General features: G+C 45.6%; 1 protein-coding gene across 3 annotated transcripts in view; it reads left to right on the top strand.

The window, feature by feature from the left end:
- GATB (glutamyl-tRNA amidotransferase subunit B) overlaps positions 1 to 21644 on the top strand; it is a 91433-nt gene that overhangs the window by 60905 nt on the left and 8884 nt on the right. For 2 of the 3 annotated variants that reach the window (XM_045798838.2, XM_045798837.2), the window contains 2 exons: positions 5391 to 5524; positions 12457 to 12535. In XM_045798838.2, the coding sequence (XP_045654794.1) occupies positions 5391 to 5524; positions 12457 to 12535 (213 nt within the window). Of the gene's footprint in view, positions 1 to 5390; positions 5525 to 12456; positions 12536 to 13045; positions 13188 to 21644 lie in introns of all 3 variants that reach the window. The other variant, XR_015726506.1, reaches the window with a different exon arrangement.

Genomic DNA, 21644 nt, shown 5'->3' with positions numbered 1-21644 from the left:
CCCATCCTTCCCAGAGCTCATGTATCTCCGAGAATGTAAGCTCATTTTCACATGAGTCTAAGCCAAGTGTAGGTGTGAATCCTCTCTGTATGGAACCATTATCCTGAGTTAAACTCAGATGTGGATACTTCCCGACATTGCTGGGAACAAAGCACAAGTGAAGTTGTTGGGAACAGAGTTTTGCTCAGATTTTAGGGGCTTCCAGGCCCACTGGGAACATGACTAGGAGTAGAAACTGTGAGGACCAAAATAGGACTGTAGACCTTTGTAGGTGTGTATTTTATGAGACAGACTAGAGAGTATACCCTTGGTGTTTCTGGGTCAAATTCCAAGCTTCTTCAGATCTCCATGTTCTTGAAAGTGGCCATCATGGCTTAGGATTCTGGCTTTCCCCTGACATACTCAAGTGAGAGTGATGTCTCCTATGCTAGTCTCACACAACCAATTAACTACCTTTAGTTTTTCCCCCACTGAAGACTCCTCTGGATGAGTCTTTTTTTCCCCTCACTCACTGCAAGATTTCTATAGCCATTTCTTATTTCCACGAAAAGCAGAGCGAAGGCTCATTCAAATCATAGATCCAAGCTGCCACCCCACTGAATGTGTCCATCCTGGATCTTGCGATAACTTCTGCTTTCTTTTCTTAGAACCATCACTCAGACCTCCCTATCTAATTTCCATTTCCATCCCAACACAAGCATTGAATGTTATGTTTAGGCCCACTTTTCACAAAGGTGGTGGGTCTGCACTCTGTTCTTCTCACTTTGTAAGAGTGATCAAATCCACAGGAATAGAGAGGGAACAACAGAGTCCCCACTGACAGATGCTGGGCCGTCTTACAGTGTTTGCAGAAATGCTCAGTGGCCGCTCCCATGGCGGACGGGTGCCATTCCCATTGGTACCTCCACAGAATGACGCGTCATGATGTGAGCGCCTCGCGTAGTTGAAGCCACTGTTGCAGGGTCTACCGTACAGTCAGCCGCTCCCTCCACAGGCATGCCCTGCCCCGTTCGGTATAATCCAGTGCACAAAGTCCCGTACCAGAGGAGGTAGAATGCAGTCAGATGCAGTCTGCTTGACACCAAGACTGTGAACAGTAATGGCGGATTTGTAAGGTCAGAAGGTGCTTCAGAATTGGGTGGTGTCTTGGTTGAGGCATACTCAGCATAACTTCCGTAAAGAGAGGGTGCGGAAGGGATGGCCACCCTCCTGTCCCCCAGGAGCTCCGTGTGGCCTAGGCCGGGGGGCGTGTATCTCTGCCTTCCTGATCTGGGAGCAGGTGTGTGTCCCGCCACAGCGGAGAGTGCCAGGTGGCATAGGTGTACGTTGGCAGAGGCAGAAGGAGAACCTGCCATTTTCTCCTAATTTCTAAGTTAATTGCTAAGGGCCTTTGCAACATTTTTAATATGTGAAGAACCTTTGAACAGCTGGCAGGTACCAAATAAAATAATGGAAGTGGTGGGAAAGGGCACTCTTTTGATGAGCTAGTTGCTTCGCATTGTGCCTGGCACTGCTCGGTGCTCAGTCTCAGTCCCCAGGAAGGCAGGGACATGGTATTTTCTTCATCAGAGGCAGTGTAACATGAGATTAAGAGCACAGACCGCAGAGGTTCAAATCCCAGTTCTACTGCTTTCTAGCTGAGTAACCTCAAGCATGTTAATGGCTCAGTGTCCTCCTCTGTAAGAGAGAGTTCTGCTGGTACCAACTGAGGGTTGTCGTTAAGAATTAAATGAGTTGGGGGCAAAGGGGGTGCTCAGTCGGTTAAGCATCTGCCTTCGGCTCAGAGCATGAACCCAGAGTCCTAGGATCGAGTCCCGCATCGGGCTTCCTGCTCAGTGGGGAGCCTGCTTCTCCCTCTGCCCCTCACCCCACTCTCATGGTCTCTCTCAAATAAATAAATAAAATCTTTAAAAAAAAAAAGAATTAAATGAGTTAATATAGAGACCACTTAGAACAGTGCCTAGCACCTGTTGTGGTAAAACATATTCTCATGGGGACACCTGAGTGGCTCAGTCGGGTAAGCATCTGCGTTTGGCTCAGGTCATGATCCTAGAGTCCTGGGATCGAGCCCCAAGTCAGGCTCCCTGGTCAGTGGGGAGCCTGCTTCTCCCTCTGCTCTCTCTCTCACACTATCTATCTCAAGTAAATAAATAAAATCTTTAAAATAAAAATAATAAAATGTATTCTCATTAATATCAACAGGAGCAGCAGCCATGTGCCGCTCCCTACAGGGCTGGCTGCTCTTCTCCATGTCTAGCCCCCATTCTGGAACTACTCCTGCAAGCTTTTTAACTCGCCCCAGATTGCTAATCTGGGGTTCCTTTAGCTGCCAGGTCACTCCCTGCCCCATAATCAGCTGTTCCTCAACTTGTACTTTGTGGGCTTTTTCTTCTCTGAGTCTGCCACTGGGCAGCTGTCTCTATCAGGTTTCGTTCGCCTTCTAAATATAGTCCAGCTGATTTCTGCCCTGTCATCAGGTTCAGAGGGTGTGGGACTTAGAACAAGAACGGTGGTTGAGAAATCAGCCCTCCTCTCATTCCAACGGCATAGCCTTCCAACATTTTTGTCATCTCCGAAGGTAGAACGTACGAGACCGCTTTGCAAAAAGCAGTAGAATGCAAAAAGACGTTGCTTCCGGGGCCCGAGGCAAGGGTGACTGGGGGTTCCTTCCCTGGGCAGGCAGCGAAGGTGAGGCCACCCCTGCGTCCGCCTCACACCTGCACTGGCCAGCTGACAGATCCATTAGCGGTGGTAGTTCCATTAGCATCTCAGAGGCTGACCTGGCCTCGGCTCTGGGTGTAATTGAATGCTTCGGGGAAATTTGATTAAAATGTGAAAGTATGCTTCCCGGTCCTAGAGCTGTAAAGGCTGTCTGGTGTCACGTGAAAGACAGGACCGGTTGTCCCCGCCGCCTTCGCTGTGGCTAAAGGAACAATTAGTGTTGCATTTGGCCAGGAGACTTGACGCCCTGGGTAGCTGCGGTGTCAGCTCTGTCTGACGTAGAGGGGTCAGGGCAGAGTCGGGTGCTTGCGTGTCGCCTTTGAGACGGAAGTTAGGGGTTCCCTGATGCAGTGGCTTTTTGCGTTGCTCTGACTGTGGTTTTTATGTACGGGAATCACCAGGCCACTATTTTCCTGAGAAAACCAGATGGCTGCAGTGCCATGCTCACCAGGGACTTCTGAGACTCGTGCAGGGCTCAGTAGCAGTTGCTGATCTCCTAGAAGGACTAAGGACCTTACGTAGAATGCAGTGGGTTTTGCGACTTGGTATGGATCCATCACTCTTGGGTTTGTCAGCAGCGCGGCCTCCTTCAGCCCTGCTGCTGGCCGCTCACCCCATTACAACCGCAGATTTGCACGCCTGCTTGCGATTGTGTCCTGAAAGCACGCATCCCCCAGTGAAGTACGGTTCCAGCTCGGGGAGGCTTCATCACAGCACTGACACAAAAAGACAAACAGAAATCTGACTTGCCGTATTATCCATCCAATAAAAAAACCACCCAAGGGTAGAGGAATAGATATTCATTCATTCACGTCCCAGCAACTCAGCCAAGCCTGGGAGTTCAGCTGCAATATTTCTAGGTGGATTTAGAAAACCTTTCCTTGGCAAAGCAAAGAGTTCTCCTTCTGACAGCTCTTTTCACCAGCGGGCCAGCCTGTCTGGGTTAGAACAAAGGGAATTCTGCCTGTCTGATTTGGGCCGGATAGCGGTTTTCTACTTCCCCAGCGGTTTGCTGTACCATTGTGGAAGTTTGAGTACTTTTCCATAAGTTGGGCAGAACTTCCTCTCATTCTGCCTGCATTTGCCTTTATCTGCAGTCAAGCATTGGCTGCCGAGGCGGCCTTTGCCCTGGTTTAGCATGAGCAGAATAGTACCGTTGGCTTGAAAAGAGATTCAGGAGATGATTACGGGATTATTCAGTAGGCTTGTCACCAGAGAATTTATCTGTTACAAAGGGCGTGTAGATTTTTTTTTATTATGGAATTTCTACTTTAGCAATTGTATGCCTGTGTATATTTCACAGCATCTACAATAGCTAAACTTTCAGAGCACTTTTGTTAGTATGGCTTGCTTCTTCCCAGTATCTTATTTTTCCAGAAAGTTCCTTCACTTAACAGAGGTTTTCTGAAGAGGGCAAGGGTGAGAGCCTTACCCACAGTATAAAGTTTAAGAGACTATTTCAAGGAAAGTGTGATTTGATTTGAATTGCAGCAGGTAGGGGAAGTCTACTAAAAATGTGTTCCCTCTGCATTTGGAAGCTTCACCTTCCCGTGTGTGAGGAGCTCATGTTTTTAATTTTCTTATTGGAAAACAAAGGATGGACTTAGCCAGATTTTTTGGTTCTGCCAGACTGATCTGAGCTGGCAGTTAGCCATAGTAGTTAAGGCACTTGATGAGTGCCTTGGGTTACTCTTACGCATGACTGGGGCAATTCTAATATTTAAAGGTGAACATGACATGATAAAGAAGGAGCATTCCCTTGTGATTTTTTAAAAACGCACATGGTGATGGCAGGCGTGGATTCCATCCACAGATACTTACCAGGTAGCTGCCATCGCCCAGTGCTGACTGAGCTCTAGTTATGGAGTGAACCGGACAGAATGGCCCCTGACTCACAGAGCTGATGGTCCAGAGGGGGAGACACAGTAGAGTCTTCTTCAAGTCGCCTTGATGATGATTTTCACGGAGCAAGAGGAGAGGCAGCGTTAAGCTGTGTCTAGCTTGGCTCAGAACACCTGGAAGCCACTGTTGCCTCCATCGGTCCTGCGGTCTAAGTGGATCACATGGACCTGGGTTCTTCCTCACTTTGAAAACATTTGGAAACCATTTCTGTCATGTCTTGGGATGATGGGAAGATAAATACAGTTCCGATCCACTTTTGATTTTTCAGAAGTAGAATATTCCGTCTGTTCCTTCTTGATTTGCTTCTTTTCGTCCCTCCTTATTCTCACAATCGCTGGGACTTCCAGCAGAGAATAGACCTGGAAAGAGAAAAAACAGGAAACTAAGGCCAAACATCCTGGGCCCAAGGATAAAGGATGCAGCTTAAGGGTTAAGGTTGTAGGGTACGCAAGGCTGACAGTGAGAGGGCAGGTGAGTTTGGGGGAGAGTGAATTTCATTGTCCTCTGATTCACCAAGCCAGGGTCTCTGAATTCATTCCTGTGAGAAAATGCTATATTAAAAAAATGCACAGTGACTGGTAGAAATCGAATACTTGCTGTTTACTGAAAGTGATTATAATTTTCTGGTGATATTTCCATGTGTAGGAAAGTACAGGTAGATGTCTCAGAGGAGGCAGAGGGTGACAGTTTCAGATTTGCCTTCAGAATGCTGATCTTTCATTTTGGGGAGAAATATATATATTTTTTTTTTCTTTCTTTCTTTACAGAATGAAGTTGGCCTACTGGAGTTCTTCCAAAATGTGATAAAAGAAACTAGGGCAGAGCCGAAAAAAGTAACTAGTTGGGTCCTCAACATTTTTCTGGGTTTTTTAAAGCAACAGAACCTTGCTGTCAATGAGAGGTGAGTGGGGTCTGGAGATTCTTTCTTCCTTTATGATGAACTCTGTCCAGAAGCAGTTGAAGTAGGGCAGAGCCCAGTGTTTTGTTCTGCCTCTTTCCGCTCAGGATCTCCCGACAAGGCACACATACCCCCTGTGAATTCCAGATTCTAAAGCTGTCCTCCCTCACATCTGAAATTTCGTTTATTTGTTCAAATCTTTGTCTGCGCTGTCCTTTGTCCTGTGCTGGAGCTGTGGGCCTAAAGATGAGTAAGACAAGGAGTATACAAGCTGATGGGGGATATGAGCCTGGAAGAAAACAGGCAGTCACCTCAGTGGGATCCTGTTAGGCTGGAGGCGCAGGGGGTACCGTGAATGAACATAGAGGGGGCCTGACCCGAGGCTGGAAGGTGAACGAGGCTTCCCTCAGAAGGGGATGCTAGAGCTAGGCCCCGAAGACCTAGTGGGAGTTGCCAGGTGATGGGAGGGCTGAGGGCATTGCAGGCAAGAAGTGGCCTGTGGACACTCAGAGGCAAGCAGGTGTATGGGCTCAGGAAACCCAGAAATTCTGGAGTGTCAAGGGGGCAAGCAGGAAAGCTCGGGAAAAAGCCACAGAGGCCACCGTGCATACACTCTTGTCAGCAGCTCTCAAAGCCCTAGATCTCCAGCCCGCTCCAGTTTCACTTTAGGGGAGTCGGTTGGAAGAACAGACCAGAAGCAAGGAGCCTGTTGCTGGAGTGCCAGTGAGAAGTGCCATGGGCCTGAGCCAAGGTAGATGGAGAGCACTTACCTCACTGAGGTTGCACAACTTCCAGTTCTTACTCGGACAGGGGAGTGAAATGGAGGGCAGCGTTTTCAGTCTAGCGAGAGGTAGAGGAGGAGGAATGAGTTTGGAGGGAAGAGGCGGGGCATGATGCCGTGTTGCATTTTGGACATGCTGAGTTGGGCTGCCTGTAGGACAGACATCCCCCTCGTGGGGCTAACCAGGAGGCAGTCAGATACATGCTCTACTCTGCTTCTGTGCAAAGTGCTGTGCTAAACACGGGGAAGACCAGTCAGCACAGCTGACGTAGCCCCCGCTCTCGGAGCTGACCGTCTAGAAGCCGGTGATTACAAAGCAGTGAGCTAGGTGCTCTTGAGAAGGGGAAGGTAACAGCTAAGCTAAGGCCTGAGGGAAGGATGAGTAAGGTCAGTCAGGCAAAATCCAAGAGGAAAGGCAAGTTTTAAGAAGGGAGGAGTGAGCAGCAGATTGCAGTATGGGGAGTGAGGGAGAGAGTGTTCATTAGGACCCCCGGGGAAGATGGCTGGGCCCCCCTCAGCAGGCATGCCATTGTCTCAGCAGCATCCCATGGCCATGGAGTGGAGGAGGGGCCTACATGGATACATGATGACAAAAATTTGTTTGCTCAAAGGTCTCGCTGTACAGTGCCAACTTCATGTTCAGCCTCTTGCAATGTGTCTGTGCAGTAATGTGGCCACGTGGGATCAGTTCACTTCCTTACTTGGCTCTTTACCAGCATTGACCATGGATGAGTTCCCCTCTTGGACCCTCCATTACTTCACTATGAAACGAAAATGGCAGGACCTGCCTCCGAGGCTTTTTGAGAGGAAAATGCACAGTGCCTGGCACATTGTAGGCCCTTGGCGTTCGTTCCCTTCTCTTTGCGGGTTGGTGTGTTAAGTACCAAAACAGTGGCCACCCTCAGCCACCTAAACTCCTTCGACATCTCTTCCCTTTCTGTCTTTCTTTCCTGTCCTTTCGGGTTTGACCACTCTTCAGAAATTCCACTTTTTACACCGTGAACGTGGTGGCCATTCAGGGAAGGCTGGAGCCATCCAGAAGAGTTTACGGTGGAGACACAACTGTACCAAAGCCTTAAGGAATGGATAGGAGTTGGTGAGGCAGAGGTCTGGGCGACACCTGCAGAGAGCCAAGGGTGGGAATGGCAACGCACTGCGCGTTCTTAGACGGAGGAGGAGCATAGCTTGGAGAGGGGAGAGTGGAAGACTGCAGGAAAGCACCGCTGACTGACTGACGCAGGCCTGGAATATGAGGATGTGGAGGGTCACCGGGGAGGTTAGCCGTGAATCCGACAAGCAGCAGAGTGCCACTCTGCAGGGTACGTGCTTAGAGGAGGCGGCCCCCACCCCGGCCCTCAAGGAGCTCGCATCTCGGAGGACTGGACTCGTGTGGCAGCATTGGACTCCGAGGCAGAAAGCGGTGCTTCTGTTTTAGAACTATATACAGTACAGGGGAGCAGAGAAGAGGGACGTGCCTGTCAGCCAGAAGAAGCCAGGAAGGCTCCAAGATGTGGTTTGAGCTTTCAGAGGAGTTATAAATCTGATCTTTAAATTTCTGGTTTTCCATGTCGTTGGCTGTGTTGGACTGTGGTTGGCCTAGAGTCGCTGAATTTTAGTCCTGGCAGAGACCTTAGATAACTTCTGGTTCAGCTCTGTCCTTGAGCAGACAAGGACATCGAGGCCCTGAGCGGTAAGGTGACAAACCTCAGGCTGTGTAACTGCTGAGACTGATAGCCAAGTCCCCTGACTTTCAGGCCAGCTTCTTTCTGTGTCGGTCTGAAACTAGGGGTTTGCGCAGCAACCACGTTGGCAGCTGCTAAAGGCGCCGGGGTTGGTAAATGAGCTCGTGGAGTGACCTTGGAGCCCCTGTGTTTACCCAAACAATTCATAAGCACTGGAGTTTTAAGAACCCAAAGGGTAACCAGTTCCAAATACACCTCTATGGAGTTGTTCCAAAAGCAGGTAAAGGGGGAGCTAAGCAACAGTTCTGTTACACAATCTATGCAGAGCAAGGACTGAGCATCCAAAAGCAAGCTGTAGCCCCTCTCTCCCCCACAGTTCAAAGAACCAGTGTTAGCGGCACTGGATACGCCAGCCTCACCTCGAACAAACAGTGATTAACGAACAACCTCAGCTGCTGGGGCGCACTTCTCCAAAGCTCAGGCCGGCAGTAGCTGGGGAGCGAGCAGTGTCGTATGATGACACCAGGCAGGGAACACTCTGGAGGTCAAGTTGGCAAGAACTGGTTTTGCAAATTAGCATTCATCTCTAAAGACCTGTCAGAAGACTGGTGTCTAAAGGGTCCAACCAGAAGAGCTCTTGTTGAACTCCACTTTTTAATTATTTTGAGCATATTGCTTTGAAAGTTGTTTTTCTGTTAACTCCTAAGTTGCTATTAATAACAGGTTTGATTTAGTTAAGAACATGGGAATTACAGATACCCTGAGCAAGCGCTTCACAGTGAAATCAGGCAGGTGCCGCCGTCCAGTTGTCCAGTCCAGTCAAGTGCTCCAGCCTTCCAGGTCAGCCATGGGCCGTGGCTCCTGAAGCACTTGCAAACCAGGGCAGGCTTTCGAGCCAAGAGGGCCTGACGGGGAGGGAAGAGAAGTGCAGCAGTGGGACGTGTGCGATAGCATCCAAGAGTGGGGCTGCAGGGGTCGGAGCCCCATGTGCGAACAGGGGTTATTACCTCATCAAGCAAAACAAAGAGTATGTGATAGAGACCATGTATGGCCCACGGAGCCCTAAATATGTGTGTTCTGGCACTTCCCGGAAGAAGTTTGCTGACCCCTAGTTTAGAACACGTTTGGTGAGAGGTCATTGAGTCCAGTGGTAGAGAGAACTGAGCCCTGAAGAAGCAGCAGCAGTCTTGGGAACAGATGGGCCTTCTTCGTCTGCCAGCCTGAGGTGGAGACAGAAAACCATATGGAAAAGAGCCCTGGCCACTCCTCATTAGCAGGCTAGGAGTGCACGAGAGACAATTAAGGAAAAGGAAGAGAATGCAGAGGTTGCAGGAGAAGGGGTATTCGCAAGGGGCTTTAAACGTAGCCCAGAATTGGGGGACAGCAGAATGAGGGAAAGCCGTCATGCTTGGCAACACACAAAGGAGATGTGATTTTTTTTTTTTAAGAGAAGAGCTTCTGCAGAGTGCTAGGATTAGTATCCACATGGCTGTGCTTACCAGGGTAGATAGTAGCCCCTCATGCCGGATGTTTATTGGTAAAGGTATGGTAAGAACCCAGGCAGAAGCAAGTGACTCCGAGATCACTTGCAGACATTTTCAAGATAGGGACGGTCTGAGCATTTGTGAAGGTGCGTGATTAAAGCCCCAGGAGAGAGGAAACAAACATGCAAGTGGGATCCCTAAGAGTGGAAAGTAATGGGATTAAAAGCATGAGTCGAGGGGTTTGTTCGGTGGAACCAGGAGGAAGAGGACACGACAGAAAATTCTGAGTCTTGCATCAGCTGATGACCTTATGAAGTGAGAGGTGAGGGTAGGTGCCAAGAAGGGAAGGGGGAAGGAGACTCTCTGGAGCAGGCACTTGGGTTGGGGCACCCAGTAGGAGTGCAGGGAAACCCGTCGAGATGAACACAAGGATTATTGAGCAGCAAGAGCCACCGGGGTGTCCAGGTCCCTCTGTCTTCCTCCAGGAGCTTTCTGTGTCCCACTAGAACGGGAGCAGAGAAGGTGGCCTTTGGGCCTGAGATGAGCGTGGGGATGGAGGTGGGCTGCACATTTCGCAGATGAGGGGAGGGGGCTGGGGGAGTGTGGTTGTAGAGGTGGCGGAGTGTCTATGCCCAGAATGCAAGCTGGGGATGGAGTCGTGATCCCAAAAGAGCTCTAGGGGCCTGGAGGAAGTTGGCAGATGGGAAGGATCCCTCTGTACATATGCAGGCCTCAGGGGATTGTTGGCTGGCACACAAAGCTTAAGCCTTTCAATGTCAGATTCTTCTTTAGCGGAGACACATTCACTGTCCAGAAGCCAGCATTATCTGACAGCAGCAAATCAGTAGCTTGGGCTTCTGCTGCTATTATGTTGCTGATCTGATGGTTTATTTATTTAACTGATGAGTGGGGGTCTTCTGCCGTCAGCCTGACGGGTACTGATCTTTGTCATTGTCTCACTCAAGGTTAGCCTGGCGTATCTGGAATTAATGTATGCGGTATACCAGATAGCTCTCCCTGTTGGTGGGAAGAGTTCTGTGACACAAATATTACTATGTGTCAAGCATTTGTGGGTACAGAAAGGTGAGTGAGAAATCTCCCAGTGCTGTTAGGTCAGTGGAAATATTTTATAGTGTACCTTTATGACCTAACTAATGAATTAAGGTCCTTAGATGAAAGGCAAAGTATTTTTAGTTATGTTGTGTTCTATTTCTGTTCTCTATCTCCATGTCCCTGATAGCAACTCGTGTGGGAGAAGAGACCTTTTCTTTTCTGCATGCTCTAGAAATCTGGTTCAACATCAGGGCTTATTATGGGTTCTACATACTGTCTACACTCTAATTAGCCACTGTATTTTCTAGGATTGTAGAGCACCCAAGGAACCCGTGTTTTTCAGACAACCTGATTCTTTATTACTTGTCAGTAAGGTGGAAGGTAGGAAAAGGGGTTTATCGGTTTATTTCAGCTCTCTGCCCCTCTTCCTGTTGAGATTTTTTTTTTCTTTTTCTTTTTCTTTTTCTTTTTTTTTTAAGATTTTATTTATTTATTCGACAGAGAGAGACAGCCAGCGAGAGAGGGAACACAAGCAGGGGGAGTGGGAGAGGAAGAAGCAGGCTCCTAGCAGAAGAGCCTGATGTGGGGCTCGATCCCAGAACACTGGGATCACGCCCTGAGCCGAAGGCAGACGCTTAACCGCTGTGCCACCCAGGTGCCCCTTCCTGTTGAGATTTAATCAGGGTGGTTCACAGGTGTTCCAGATGCCAACTTAACACCAGATAGTCTCCAAACTTAGTCTCCAAACTTGGAATTACCTTGTATCCATACTTTGGGATAAATAAGTGTTTAAGGATGATGGTCTGCCTCCGTGTGTCAGCTGCTTCGAATGAATAGCCCTAATGAGGCTTCACCGTACCAGAGTCCAGTAAGTCAGAGCTGGTGAACTTGTACTAACTGGGTTTGGAATTCATGGGAACTGGGTGGGGGTTCCGTGGCAGTTTCCTTTTTATTATCTAAGAGTTTACAAGAAATTAATTGTGATTGATGAGAACTAAGACATAAACAGAAGGTGTTTTCACTTGGCATTAAACATTTCAGAAGCTTTCATTCACACTAATGTGCTATTCATGTCGTTCCGATTTAAAACTAGTCCCCTAATGATAAGCAGCGTTTTATTAACCTAGTTACTATGTGTTTAAAAGTAGCAAAATCACATATTTTAAAGAAATAGTGTGTAATTCGGTGTTGTCTTTTCACTAATCTTGGCACTCCCGCCAACCTCCCACACACTCCTACCCCCTAATGTGAATTGATGACACTCTATGGGCTTGGTTGCTCCTTGGCCTTTTTTTTTTTTATCATGGGATCTTGACAAATAAGTCACATCCTAAAAGTATGGATATGATGGATTCTGGGCCCTTCTGTGAGTCTGGAGAGGAGAACAGTGTCTGTGCGGATGCCTGTAAGGACAGTTAAGGACATGGAGGGCAGTCAGCAAGAGTTCCCTTAAAGAAAAGCTCTCACAATTACAAAGAACTTATATTTGCATAAAAACACTCAGAAAAGTAGCTTTGTTAGCTCTTTTGTTTGAAGTAATTTTTAGGCTGATCTTGCAGTTGAAAATATTTAATTACTGGGTTGTTTTGTTTTGGTTTTTTTTTTTTTCTTGTCATGGTTCATGAATTTTGCAGCCACTCCTTTTTTTGACTAATTAAACTGAGCAGTTGTCTGTTGCTACAACTTCTGCCAAACAGCCATTATTGTTGAGTAGTAAAATAAAGAAAAACAACACTAGTCACCGAAATTTGTTATATCCTAAAATACAAAATAAATAAATAAAATAGAGCCCAATTGGCATGTTATTTCCATTCCTGGGTGTGGGTTTAATTATTTAAACCTACGAAATCAAGTGCTTTGCTTCTGAGAAACCATAACTGGGTATGCTGACAGTGGGAACTGTAAATCGATTTTCTCTCCTTTTGGGGCTGCTAGTCCTGTCACACCTACTGCACTCGCGGAACTGCTCAGCCTGCTGGACCGAAAAGCCATCTCTTCATCAGCAGCGAAACAGGTATGTCTACGCTTCCTCAAGTTTCGGAATGCTCTGCGATCCCAATAAATGTTTTATGCCAAATGCCATCACTAAGTGAATTTCATAATTGAAGTATTAAATGCTTGTAAGTGCTGTTTTTATACTGAAAAGGTAGAAACATTTCATTTAGCAAAGGGGAAAAAAAAAGCTAGCATGTGCGCTGTAGGTAATACGCGTCTCATCTTTGCCTAACCAGGGGGAATAGTTACTGTTTGGTTTTGCCTGGAACATTTTCCAGACGTTTGTTTCTGGGAAAGGCGGGACTGCGGCCTGGGGGGGGCTTCAGAGCGTGTGCACGGCCCCCGCGCCCCGCAAGGCCAAGGCTGGGGGGCGGCTTCGGCACTGCTCCCAACCCCTCTGGTCCTTCCCAGTCCACCGCAGCTGCCCAGCCAGTACTAGGGGCTTAGTGGTCTTCTCTCCCTGATCGCCCCCCCAAAATTCAGTCTTCCGGCAAGGAGGATGAGGTCAGACACCCTGCCTGTCGTTCAGCAGATGCAATTGTATACACATGCCCTGTGTATGTAAGCGGGGAAAACAGCACCAGCATCACGGGTGGCCTCTGCTTCATCTGCCCTCCTCCTGACAGTCGTAGGTGCGTGAAAGATTCCTGGAATCCAGAAAACTCTTACAAGTAAGTTCCCAGAAAGATAAAGAACACCAGGGCAGCAGCCTGATCTCAACTTTGGGTATTGAAACCATCAATGCTTCAGCCAGGAGCTTAATGTGACTCTAATGGTGCCTTTTGCATTTAATATTTATACACGTCGGCAGTAGTGGCAGGTACAAAGTGAGGCTTCGGAACAGCAGCTGCTTTGGGCTAATTATAAGGCACTCTGGAGCTCCCACCCAGCTCTGTGCAGGGCAGCTGGAGATAGAACTGATAAAGGTTCTGTTTACCCGCCACCCAGTGAGGCTGTCGACTGCAGGGACCTCGGCACGTGTAGGAAAGGATTTTGGTTGCTTGGATGTCAGAAGAATACAAATGTTTATGACAGTGCTCAGCAGTAGCAGAAAGATTAGATGGCCTGAGGGCAGGAAAAAACTCTGTGTATATGTAAGAACAGATGAATTGTAGCATTTGAAATGAAAGAGGGAAAAAAAAATTCCCCTTCTCACTCATCCTGCCCCACCAGACCAGGGGAAGCAGGGAAAGAGGGAAGGAAGGGAGGAAGGAGTGAGAGAGGAAGGAAACCTCGTACAGTGAATAGGATTGGTTCAATGGGAAGAAATGGAAAATGCTGGAAGATGCTGATAGCTGGTTCAGATATAGATAGGGACACCTTTGGATTCTGTCAACTTCCAGCATGTTTAAAGGAAGTGGGGTGAATCCTGGCTGCTGTGAGGTAATCAAACTAAAATAAAAGTCTGATTAGAAAGGTGTTAAATGTATGCTGACATGAGGGAATCTCCTCTATATATTATTGCCTTGGGGTTTTTTTGTGTTTTTTTTTTATTTCTACTTTGTTTTCTGTTTCTACGAAAATCACTTACTGATTTTCTGGTGGAAAAAGAAAGGTATTTGTTCATTACAAAGAATTTAATGCAGAAAAATACAAAGATATTCAGATTCTGCCACCTTGAAATAAGTACCATTAATGCTGGGTGAATACCATTCCAGGTGTCTTTCCACACACATGTGCCGTTACAAGGATAGATTGAGGGGATGGGCAGACATGAGGTTAGAGAAATAAAGACTTTCGAAAGTAAGAGGTTATAGTACTTTTTTGTAGTTTATTTCTTTATGAAGTGGACAGTTCATTGGTTTTTAGTATATTCACACAACTGTGTAGCCATCAACACGATCTAATTCCAGAACATTCTCATCACATCAAAAACAAACCACTAGCAGTCACTCCCCACTAACTCCTTGCCCTAGGTTACCACTAAGCTACTTTCTGTCTCTGTGGGTCTGCCTGTTCTGAACATTGAATGTAAGTGGACTTATGTAGCCTTTTTTTGTCTGGCTTCTTGTACTTAACATGGTACTTTCAAAATCCATCTATGTTATAGCATGTGCCAGTATTTCATTTCTTTTTAAGGCTAAAGAATGTTCCATTGTAAGAATATGCCACATCTTGCCTCTCCCTTCATCAATAAATGGACATTGGAGTTGTTTCTAGTTTTTGGCTCTTACAAACATGCTGCTTTGAACATTTGTGTTCAGATGTTTTGGTTTGAGCGTGTATGTTTTCAAGTTTCTTGGGTATAGACCTGCAAGAATGGAATTTCTGAATCACATGGTAGTTGTACATTGAACATTTTGAGGAGCTGCCTATTTTCCAAACTGGCTGTACCACTAACATTCCTGCCAGCAACGTATGAGGGTTCCAGTTTCTCCGTGTCCTCGCCAGCACTTGTCTGTCTTTTTGATTATATTCATCCTAGTAGGTGTGAAGCCATAGCTCACTGGCGGCTTGACTTGCATTTCCCTGCGGACTAACTACACGGAGCATCTTTTTGTGTCTTACTCTTACACGCTTCTTAAAGAAAAATGTTACGATTAATTTTTCCGGAATTTAACCGAAGAATCCAGGAAGGCCTTGGGTTTGAGAAACCCTGTGAGCTGGAGGGCACTCAAGCAGAGCAGAAAGATTCTCTGTTGCCACTCCTTATTGTGTTTCTCTCTGACAGAACTGGAAGAGGTTCCAGTAGTGATTAGATGACCACGAAATGAGGAAAAAAGTTGACCAAGTCACTGACTCCTAAAGATGAAAGATTGGTAGAAAGAATCATCCTGTCCTTAGAACATTCTGAATTCCGAAGATTGTCCCACTTTATGTCTAATTTATTATTAATCCATCTCTCTCCCTGAGGTCGTCAGCCATTATCTCGTCCCTGACACCTTTCACTGCACCTTCCTCACAGGTGTTCTGGCCGCATTTCTGAGATTTACGAACCTCAACACTTTGGCACCCCAGGGGCCAAGGGAGTTGAGAGGTTGCTGTCATGAAGCACCCCTATTTTTCGGAAACGGAAAGAGAGATGATTTCTCGTCATGAGCAGCCTCCTGGTAACCGTAGACAAAATCATCTAGATTCCCATCACGGGATCTGGTGCTGCCTGTTGAAGTCGCGGGTAACAGCGCCATCTCCCGCCCCCACCGCCCCGCCCCCCCACCGAGAGGGCCATCAGAGTCACAGTCCCCACAGATAGCATCCCAGGATCCAGAGCGTCTTGTGACTCGGAGGCCCTGGGTGCTGGGCGGTTGTGCAGAATGTGGCTGTGTCCCGTTTGTGCGTGCCTGAAATAGGCGTGGGTGACCCACTGTCTCCTGGGGATGGCCCGGGTAGCATTTCTAGTGGAACCAAGCTGGCTTGGGGTTCTGTAGAGATGGAAATTGAATTTTAACATGTAGCTGTGCCATTTAACCCATTTCCTCTTGTCTACTTTGGGGTCTGCTTTAAAGAGAAATCACCAAACCCTTTTAATGTAGAAAATGTTATATGTCCTGCAGTAAAACGGTTACAAATGATTTGATGTCTTCTCCCTTTTAGTGCTTCAGTTCTGTGTACATTTTACTGTGTCCTGCTTCTCTCGGGGGCTTGGGTTGTTGTTTGTGCCTTTGTAGAAGAATGACCTTTCACAGTACTTGCCTTTGAGCAGAAGGGACCCCTCTTTTCTCTAACTGTCACGGCCCCCTTCCTGCCTTCTCCCTTGAACAGGCCTTTCCTCCACACTCTGACTCTGGAAACGCCTGGACAGGTGAGGGGCCTGCCAGCTTTCCTTCCATCCTTCCTTCCAGATACTTTAAAAATAGCACTAGCTAGAGAAACAGTCGGGTAGTAGTTGAAAGGGTGTGTGAATTCGGTCCCCAGGGAACTGAAGGCCGAGTTTCTGCCCCGTGTGTCAGAGCTGGCTCCCTGGTCAGTGTGTGATTGGGGGTTCCCAGCTCACCTGACCCCGTGCTCTCAGTGGCCGTTTACCACAGGTGGCCCGCACTACCCTCGGGATCCCTTGTTGCGGAGGTTGGTCTTGGGTGGGCAGGAGCAGGGCCTGGGAGCCGCACGCCTAGCCGGACACAGTTGCACTTAGATAGCACTTCCCAGGGTGGCGGTTAAACACAGACAAGAACTGAGGATTTATGCTGCAGCGTGAGGCTGCTGACCACAGAGCCCATTATGTTTGCTGCAAGAGGGTGGGGAGCCCTGCAGAGTCTGGCCTGGAGGCGGGCCGCCCCTTCGGTGGCTCCCACCCTGCTGGGCTTCAGCCAGGAGTGCGCAGCCTGGGTCCGAAACAAACAGGCACAGGAGTCTACTGCGTCGGCCCAGGGGCCTGGGGCTGGGCTGCGGTGGCCACTTGTCTCATTGGGGAAGTTAATAATGAGCTGACGTGTTCTAACTGGGAGTAGAGAGCACGCCAGGCACACGGCTCCCATGTGTTCCCGGAGGCTGCTGAAGTGTTTCTCGAGCGCCACTCCTCTGTACCCCCGCCCTACTTTCTCAGGGAGCAGCCAGCTCTCTGCAGTTAAAAGTATCCATCCTCGCATTGTCCTGCCTGTCCCCCTGAATGGTGTGGCTTGGCGCTGATCCCCAGGCTGCCTCACACTGCTCTATTCTGGTGCTTTTGGCTCAGGCAAATCCAGCCAGCGTTTGAGCTGGTCGGCTCCCACTGAATTAGGTGCCAGGCAAAGGCTGACCCCGTGGGCCGCCTGCGCAGGTCCGCTCGGTGCTTTCTGCCAGGGTGGCTGTCGCGGGCCAGGAGAAGTCGTGCAGGCCCAGGAGCGACCTCCTGCGTTTGCCAGGCGTGCCTGCTTCCAGGCCTGGGCCGCAGGGACCGTCGTGTCTGCCGAGCTTCCCACCCCGTTTTCCTGTGAAGAGTTGCTGCATGGACTCTTTGTAAGCAAGTCCTCACAGGTGATTTCCATTTTGAGCCAGAGATCTGGGTCCCTCTTGAGATCTCCACATTCTCTCCCTGAATGTTGGACACTCTTTATGCACTTTTTTTAGGAGACTGTGCAGAGGAACAAAATAAACACTGATCAAAGTCAAAATGCCTACCAGAGGGATAATTTAATTACGTTATGATACATACACTGGTGGATATTTTATTAATACACAAAATTACGTCTGTAATAAGTGACACAAACTGTCCATATGTTATAATTGCAACTGTGTTACAAAAGAAAGAAAAATATGGGAAGGAAAAACACCAAAAGACATTTGTTATCTTGAAGTAATGGGAAATATAGGTGATTTCTTTTTATCATTTCTATATTTCCTTATTTTCTACGGTGAACATATATATTGACTTTTTTAAAGTGAAGTATAGTTGACACAGCATTGTATTAATTTCAGGTGGACAACTTAGTGATTCAACATTTATATACATTATAAAATGATCACCATAACTCTAATTACCATCTGTTACCAAAGTTATTACAGTATAATTGACTATACTATGCTGTACTTTGAATCCCTGTGATTTGTTTTATAACTGTAAGTTTATACCTCTTAATCCCTTTCATATATTCCCCACCCCACCCCCACAACCACCATTTTGTTCTCTGTATCCAGGAGTTTCTGTTTTGTTTTTAGATTTCTAGTTTACATGAACTCATCTGCCATTGTTATTTCTGACTTTCATTTAGCATCATACCCTCGAGGTCTGTCTGTGTTGTCAGAAGTGGCAAGATTTTATTCTCTTTTATGGCTGAGTAGTATTCCTTTGTGTATATACACCACATCTTTATCCATCCATCAATAGACACGTGAGTTGCTTCTGTATCTTGGCTATTACAAATGGTGTTGCAGTGAACATAGGGGTGTATATATCTTTTCGAATAGGTATTTTCATTTTCTTTGGATAAATAGCCAGAAGTGGGAATACTGGATCATATGGTAGTTCTATTTTTAATTTTTTGAGGAACCTCCACACTGTTTTCCACAGTGGCTGCACCAGTTTACATTCCTACCAACAGTGCGCGAGGGTTACCTTTTCCCCACATCCTTGCCAACATTCGTTTCTTGTGTTTTTTTCTTAGCCATTCTGACAGAAGGTGATATCTCATTGTGGTTTTGATTTGCATTTCCCTTAAGATTAGTGATGTGTTGAGCACCTTTTCTTGTGCCTATTGGCCATCTGTATATCTTCTTTGGCAAAATGTGTATTTGGGTCCTATGCCCATTTTTTAGATTACTTAGGGGGGGTTTTTTGGTGTTGAGTTGTAGGAGTTCTTTATATATTTTGGATTTTAATCCCCTATCAGATACATTATTTGCAAATATCTTCGCCCATTTAGCAGGTTGTCTTTTCATTTTGTTGATGGTGTCCTTTGCTGTACAAAAGCTTTTTAGTTTGATATAGTCCCATTTGTTTATTTTTGCTTTCATTTCCCTTGCCTGAGGAGACAAATCCAAAATAACATTGCTAAGACCAGCGTCCAGTATTTTTTTTCAGAGTTTTATGGTTTCTGGTCTTATAGCTATGTCTTTAATTGATTTTGAGTTCATTTTTGTGTATGGTGTAAGAAAGAGGTCCAGTTTCATTCTTTTGCTTGTAGCTGTCCAGTTTTTCCAACACCATTTATTGAAGAGATGTCTTCTCTGCATTATATTTATTGCTTCCTCTGTCCTAGATTAATTGACTATATTAGTGTGGGTTTATTTCTGAGCTCTGTATTCTGTTCCACTTATGTGTCTGTTTTTGTGCCAATATCATACTGTTTTAATTACTGTAGCTTTTTAGTATAGTTCAAAGTCAGGGAACATGACACCTCCAGCTTTATTATTCTTTCTCAAGCTTACTTTGGCTATTCAGGGTCTTTCATGGTTCCATACAAATTTTAGGATTATTCTAATTCTATGAAAAATAACATTGGTATTTTGATAGGGATTGTACTGAATCTATAGATTGCTTTAGATAGTATGAACATTTTAACAATATAATTTCTTCCAATCAATGAGCATGGAGTATCTCATTCCATTTATTTGTGTCATCTTTAGTTTCTTTCATCAGTGTCTTATTTTCAGAGTACTGGTCTTTCACCTCCTTGGTAACATTTATTCCTAGGTATGTTTGATATTCTCTTTCTGGTATTTCATTATTATAAAACACAACCAGTTTCTGTATATTAATTTTGTATCCTGCAACTGAAATTGTTTATTCTAATAGTTTTTTGGTGAAGCCTCTAGGGTCTTCTCTATATAGTATCATGTCATTTACAATTAGTGACAGTTTTACTTCTCCCTACCAATTTGGATACCTTTTATTTCTTTTTCTTGTCTGATTGCTAGGACTAAGCTAGGATTTATGGTACTGTGTTGAATTAGATAGTGGCAAGAGTGGGCATCCTTGTCTTGTTCCTGATATTATGAGAAAAGCTTTCAGCTTTTATCGTTGAGTGTGTTGGCTGTGGGCTTGTCATATATGGCCTCCATTATGTTAATGTGTGTTGTGAGTCTTTATCATAAATGGATTTTGAGTTTTGTTGAAAAGTTTTTCTGCATCTTTTGAGATTATCATAGGATTTTTATCCTCATTTTGTTAATGTAGTGTATCGTGTTCATTTGTGGATGTTGAACTATCCTTGCATCCCTGGAATAAATCCTACTTGATCCTGGCATATAATCCTTTTAATGTATTTTTAAATTCAACTTAATATTTTGTTGAAGATTTTTGCATCTATTGATCACAGACATTGGCCTATGGTATTTTTTTTTTTTTGTAGTGTCCTCAGTTTTGTTATCAAGGTAATGCTAGTCTTGTACAGTGAATTTGGAAGTGTTCCTTCCTCTTCAGTTGTTTAGAATTGTTCAAGAAATATAGGTATTAACTCTTTTCTAAATGTTTGGTAGAGGGCGCCTGGGTGGCTCAGTTGGTTAAGCGTCTGCCTTCAACTCAGGTTTTGATCCCAAGGTCCTGGGATCGAGTCCTCCATCAGGTTCCTTGCTCAGCAGGGAGTCTGCTTCTCTCTCTCCCTCTGTGTACTCTCTGTCTCTCTGTCTCTCTGTCTCTCTCTCTCTCTCAAATCAATCAATCAATCAATCAGTGTTCGGTAGAATTTACCTATGAAGCTGTCTAGGCCTGGACTTTCATTTGTTAGGAAATTTTTGATTACTGATTCAATTTCATTATTAGTAAATGGTATGTTCAGACTTTCTGTTTCTTCCTGATTCAGTCTTGAAAGATTATATGTTTCTAGGAATTTATCCATTTCTAGATAGTTCAGTTTGTTGGCATATAAGTTTTCACAGTATCTTTTGTATTTCTCTGGTATCAGTTATAACTTCTCTTTCATTTCTAGTTTTATTTGGGAGCCCTTGTTTTCTCGATGAATCTGACTAAAAGTTTGCCAATTTGCCTTATCTTTTCCAAGAGATAGTTCTTGATTTCGCACACACGTGTGCATGTGTGTGTATTTGTTTTATTTCTACTCTGATCTTTATTATTTCCTTCCTTCTACTAAGTTTGGGCATTGTTTATTCTTTTTCTAGTTTCTTTAGGTGTAAGGTTAGATTGTTTGAGACTTTTCTTGTTCCTTGAGGGAGGCCTGTATTGCTGTAAATGTCCCTCTTAGAACATTTGCTCGTGCTGCATTCCATAGATTTTAGAATGCTGTGTTTCCATTTTCATTTGTTTCAGGAATTTTTATTTAATTTTGTCTTTGATTTCTTTGTTGACCCATTGTTTATTCATTGTTTAGCCTCCACATGTTTGTGCGCTTTCCAGTTTTTCTCTTGAAATCGATACCTAGTTTCACACCATTATGGTCAGAAAAGATGCTTGATAGAATTTCAGTCCTCTTAAATTTATTGAGACCTGTTTTGTGGCCCAACATGTGATCTCTCCTGGAGAATGTTCCACGTGGACTTGAGAAAAAAAAAAAAGTATTCTGCTGTTTTGAGGTGGCGTGCTCTGTGTTTATTAAGTCCATCTGGTCTGGTGTGTCATTTAAGACCACGGTTTCCTTATTGATTTTCTGTCTGGATGATCTGTCCACTGATGTAAGTGAGGTGTTATAGTCCTCTACTAGTGTTATACAGCTGACCCTTGAACAATATAGGTTTGAAGTGCACCGTTCTATTTATACACATATTTTTTTTCAATATATATTAGAAAGTTTTCATTTTGTAAATAAATGCAACTGTTC

The sequence above is a fragment of the Ursus americanus genome, chromosome 13 (assembly GCF_024610735.1).
Source record: "Ursus americanus isolate L20-20 chromosome 13, mUrsAme1.1.p, whole genome shotgun sequence".
Lineage (NCBI taxonomy): Eukaryota > Metazoa > Chordata > Mammalia > Carnivora > Ursidae > Ursus > Ursus americanus.
The sequence above is the reverse complement of the archived record's forward strand: the minus strand, read 5'-3'. Positions and strand labels throughout refer to the sequence as shown.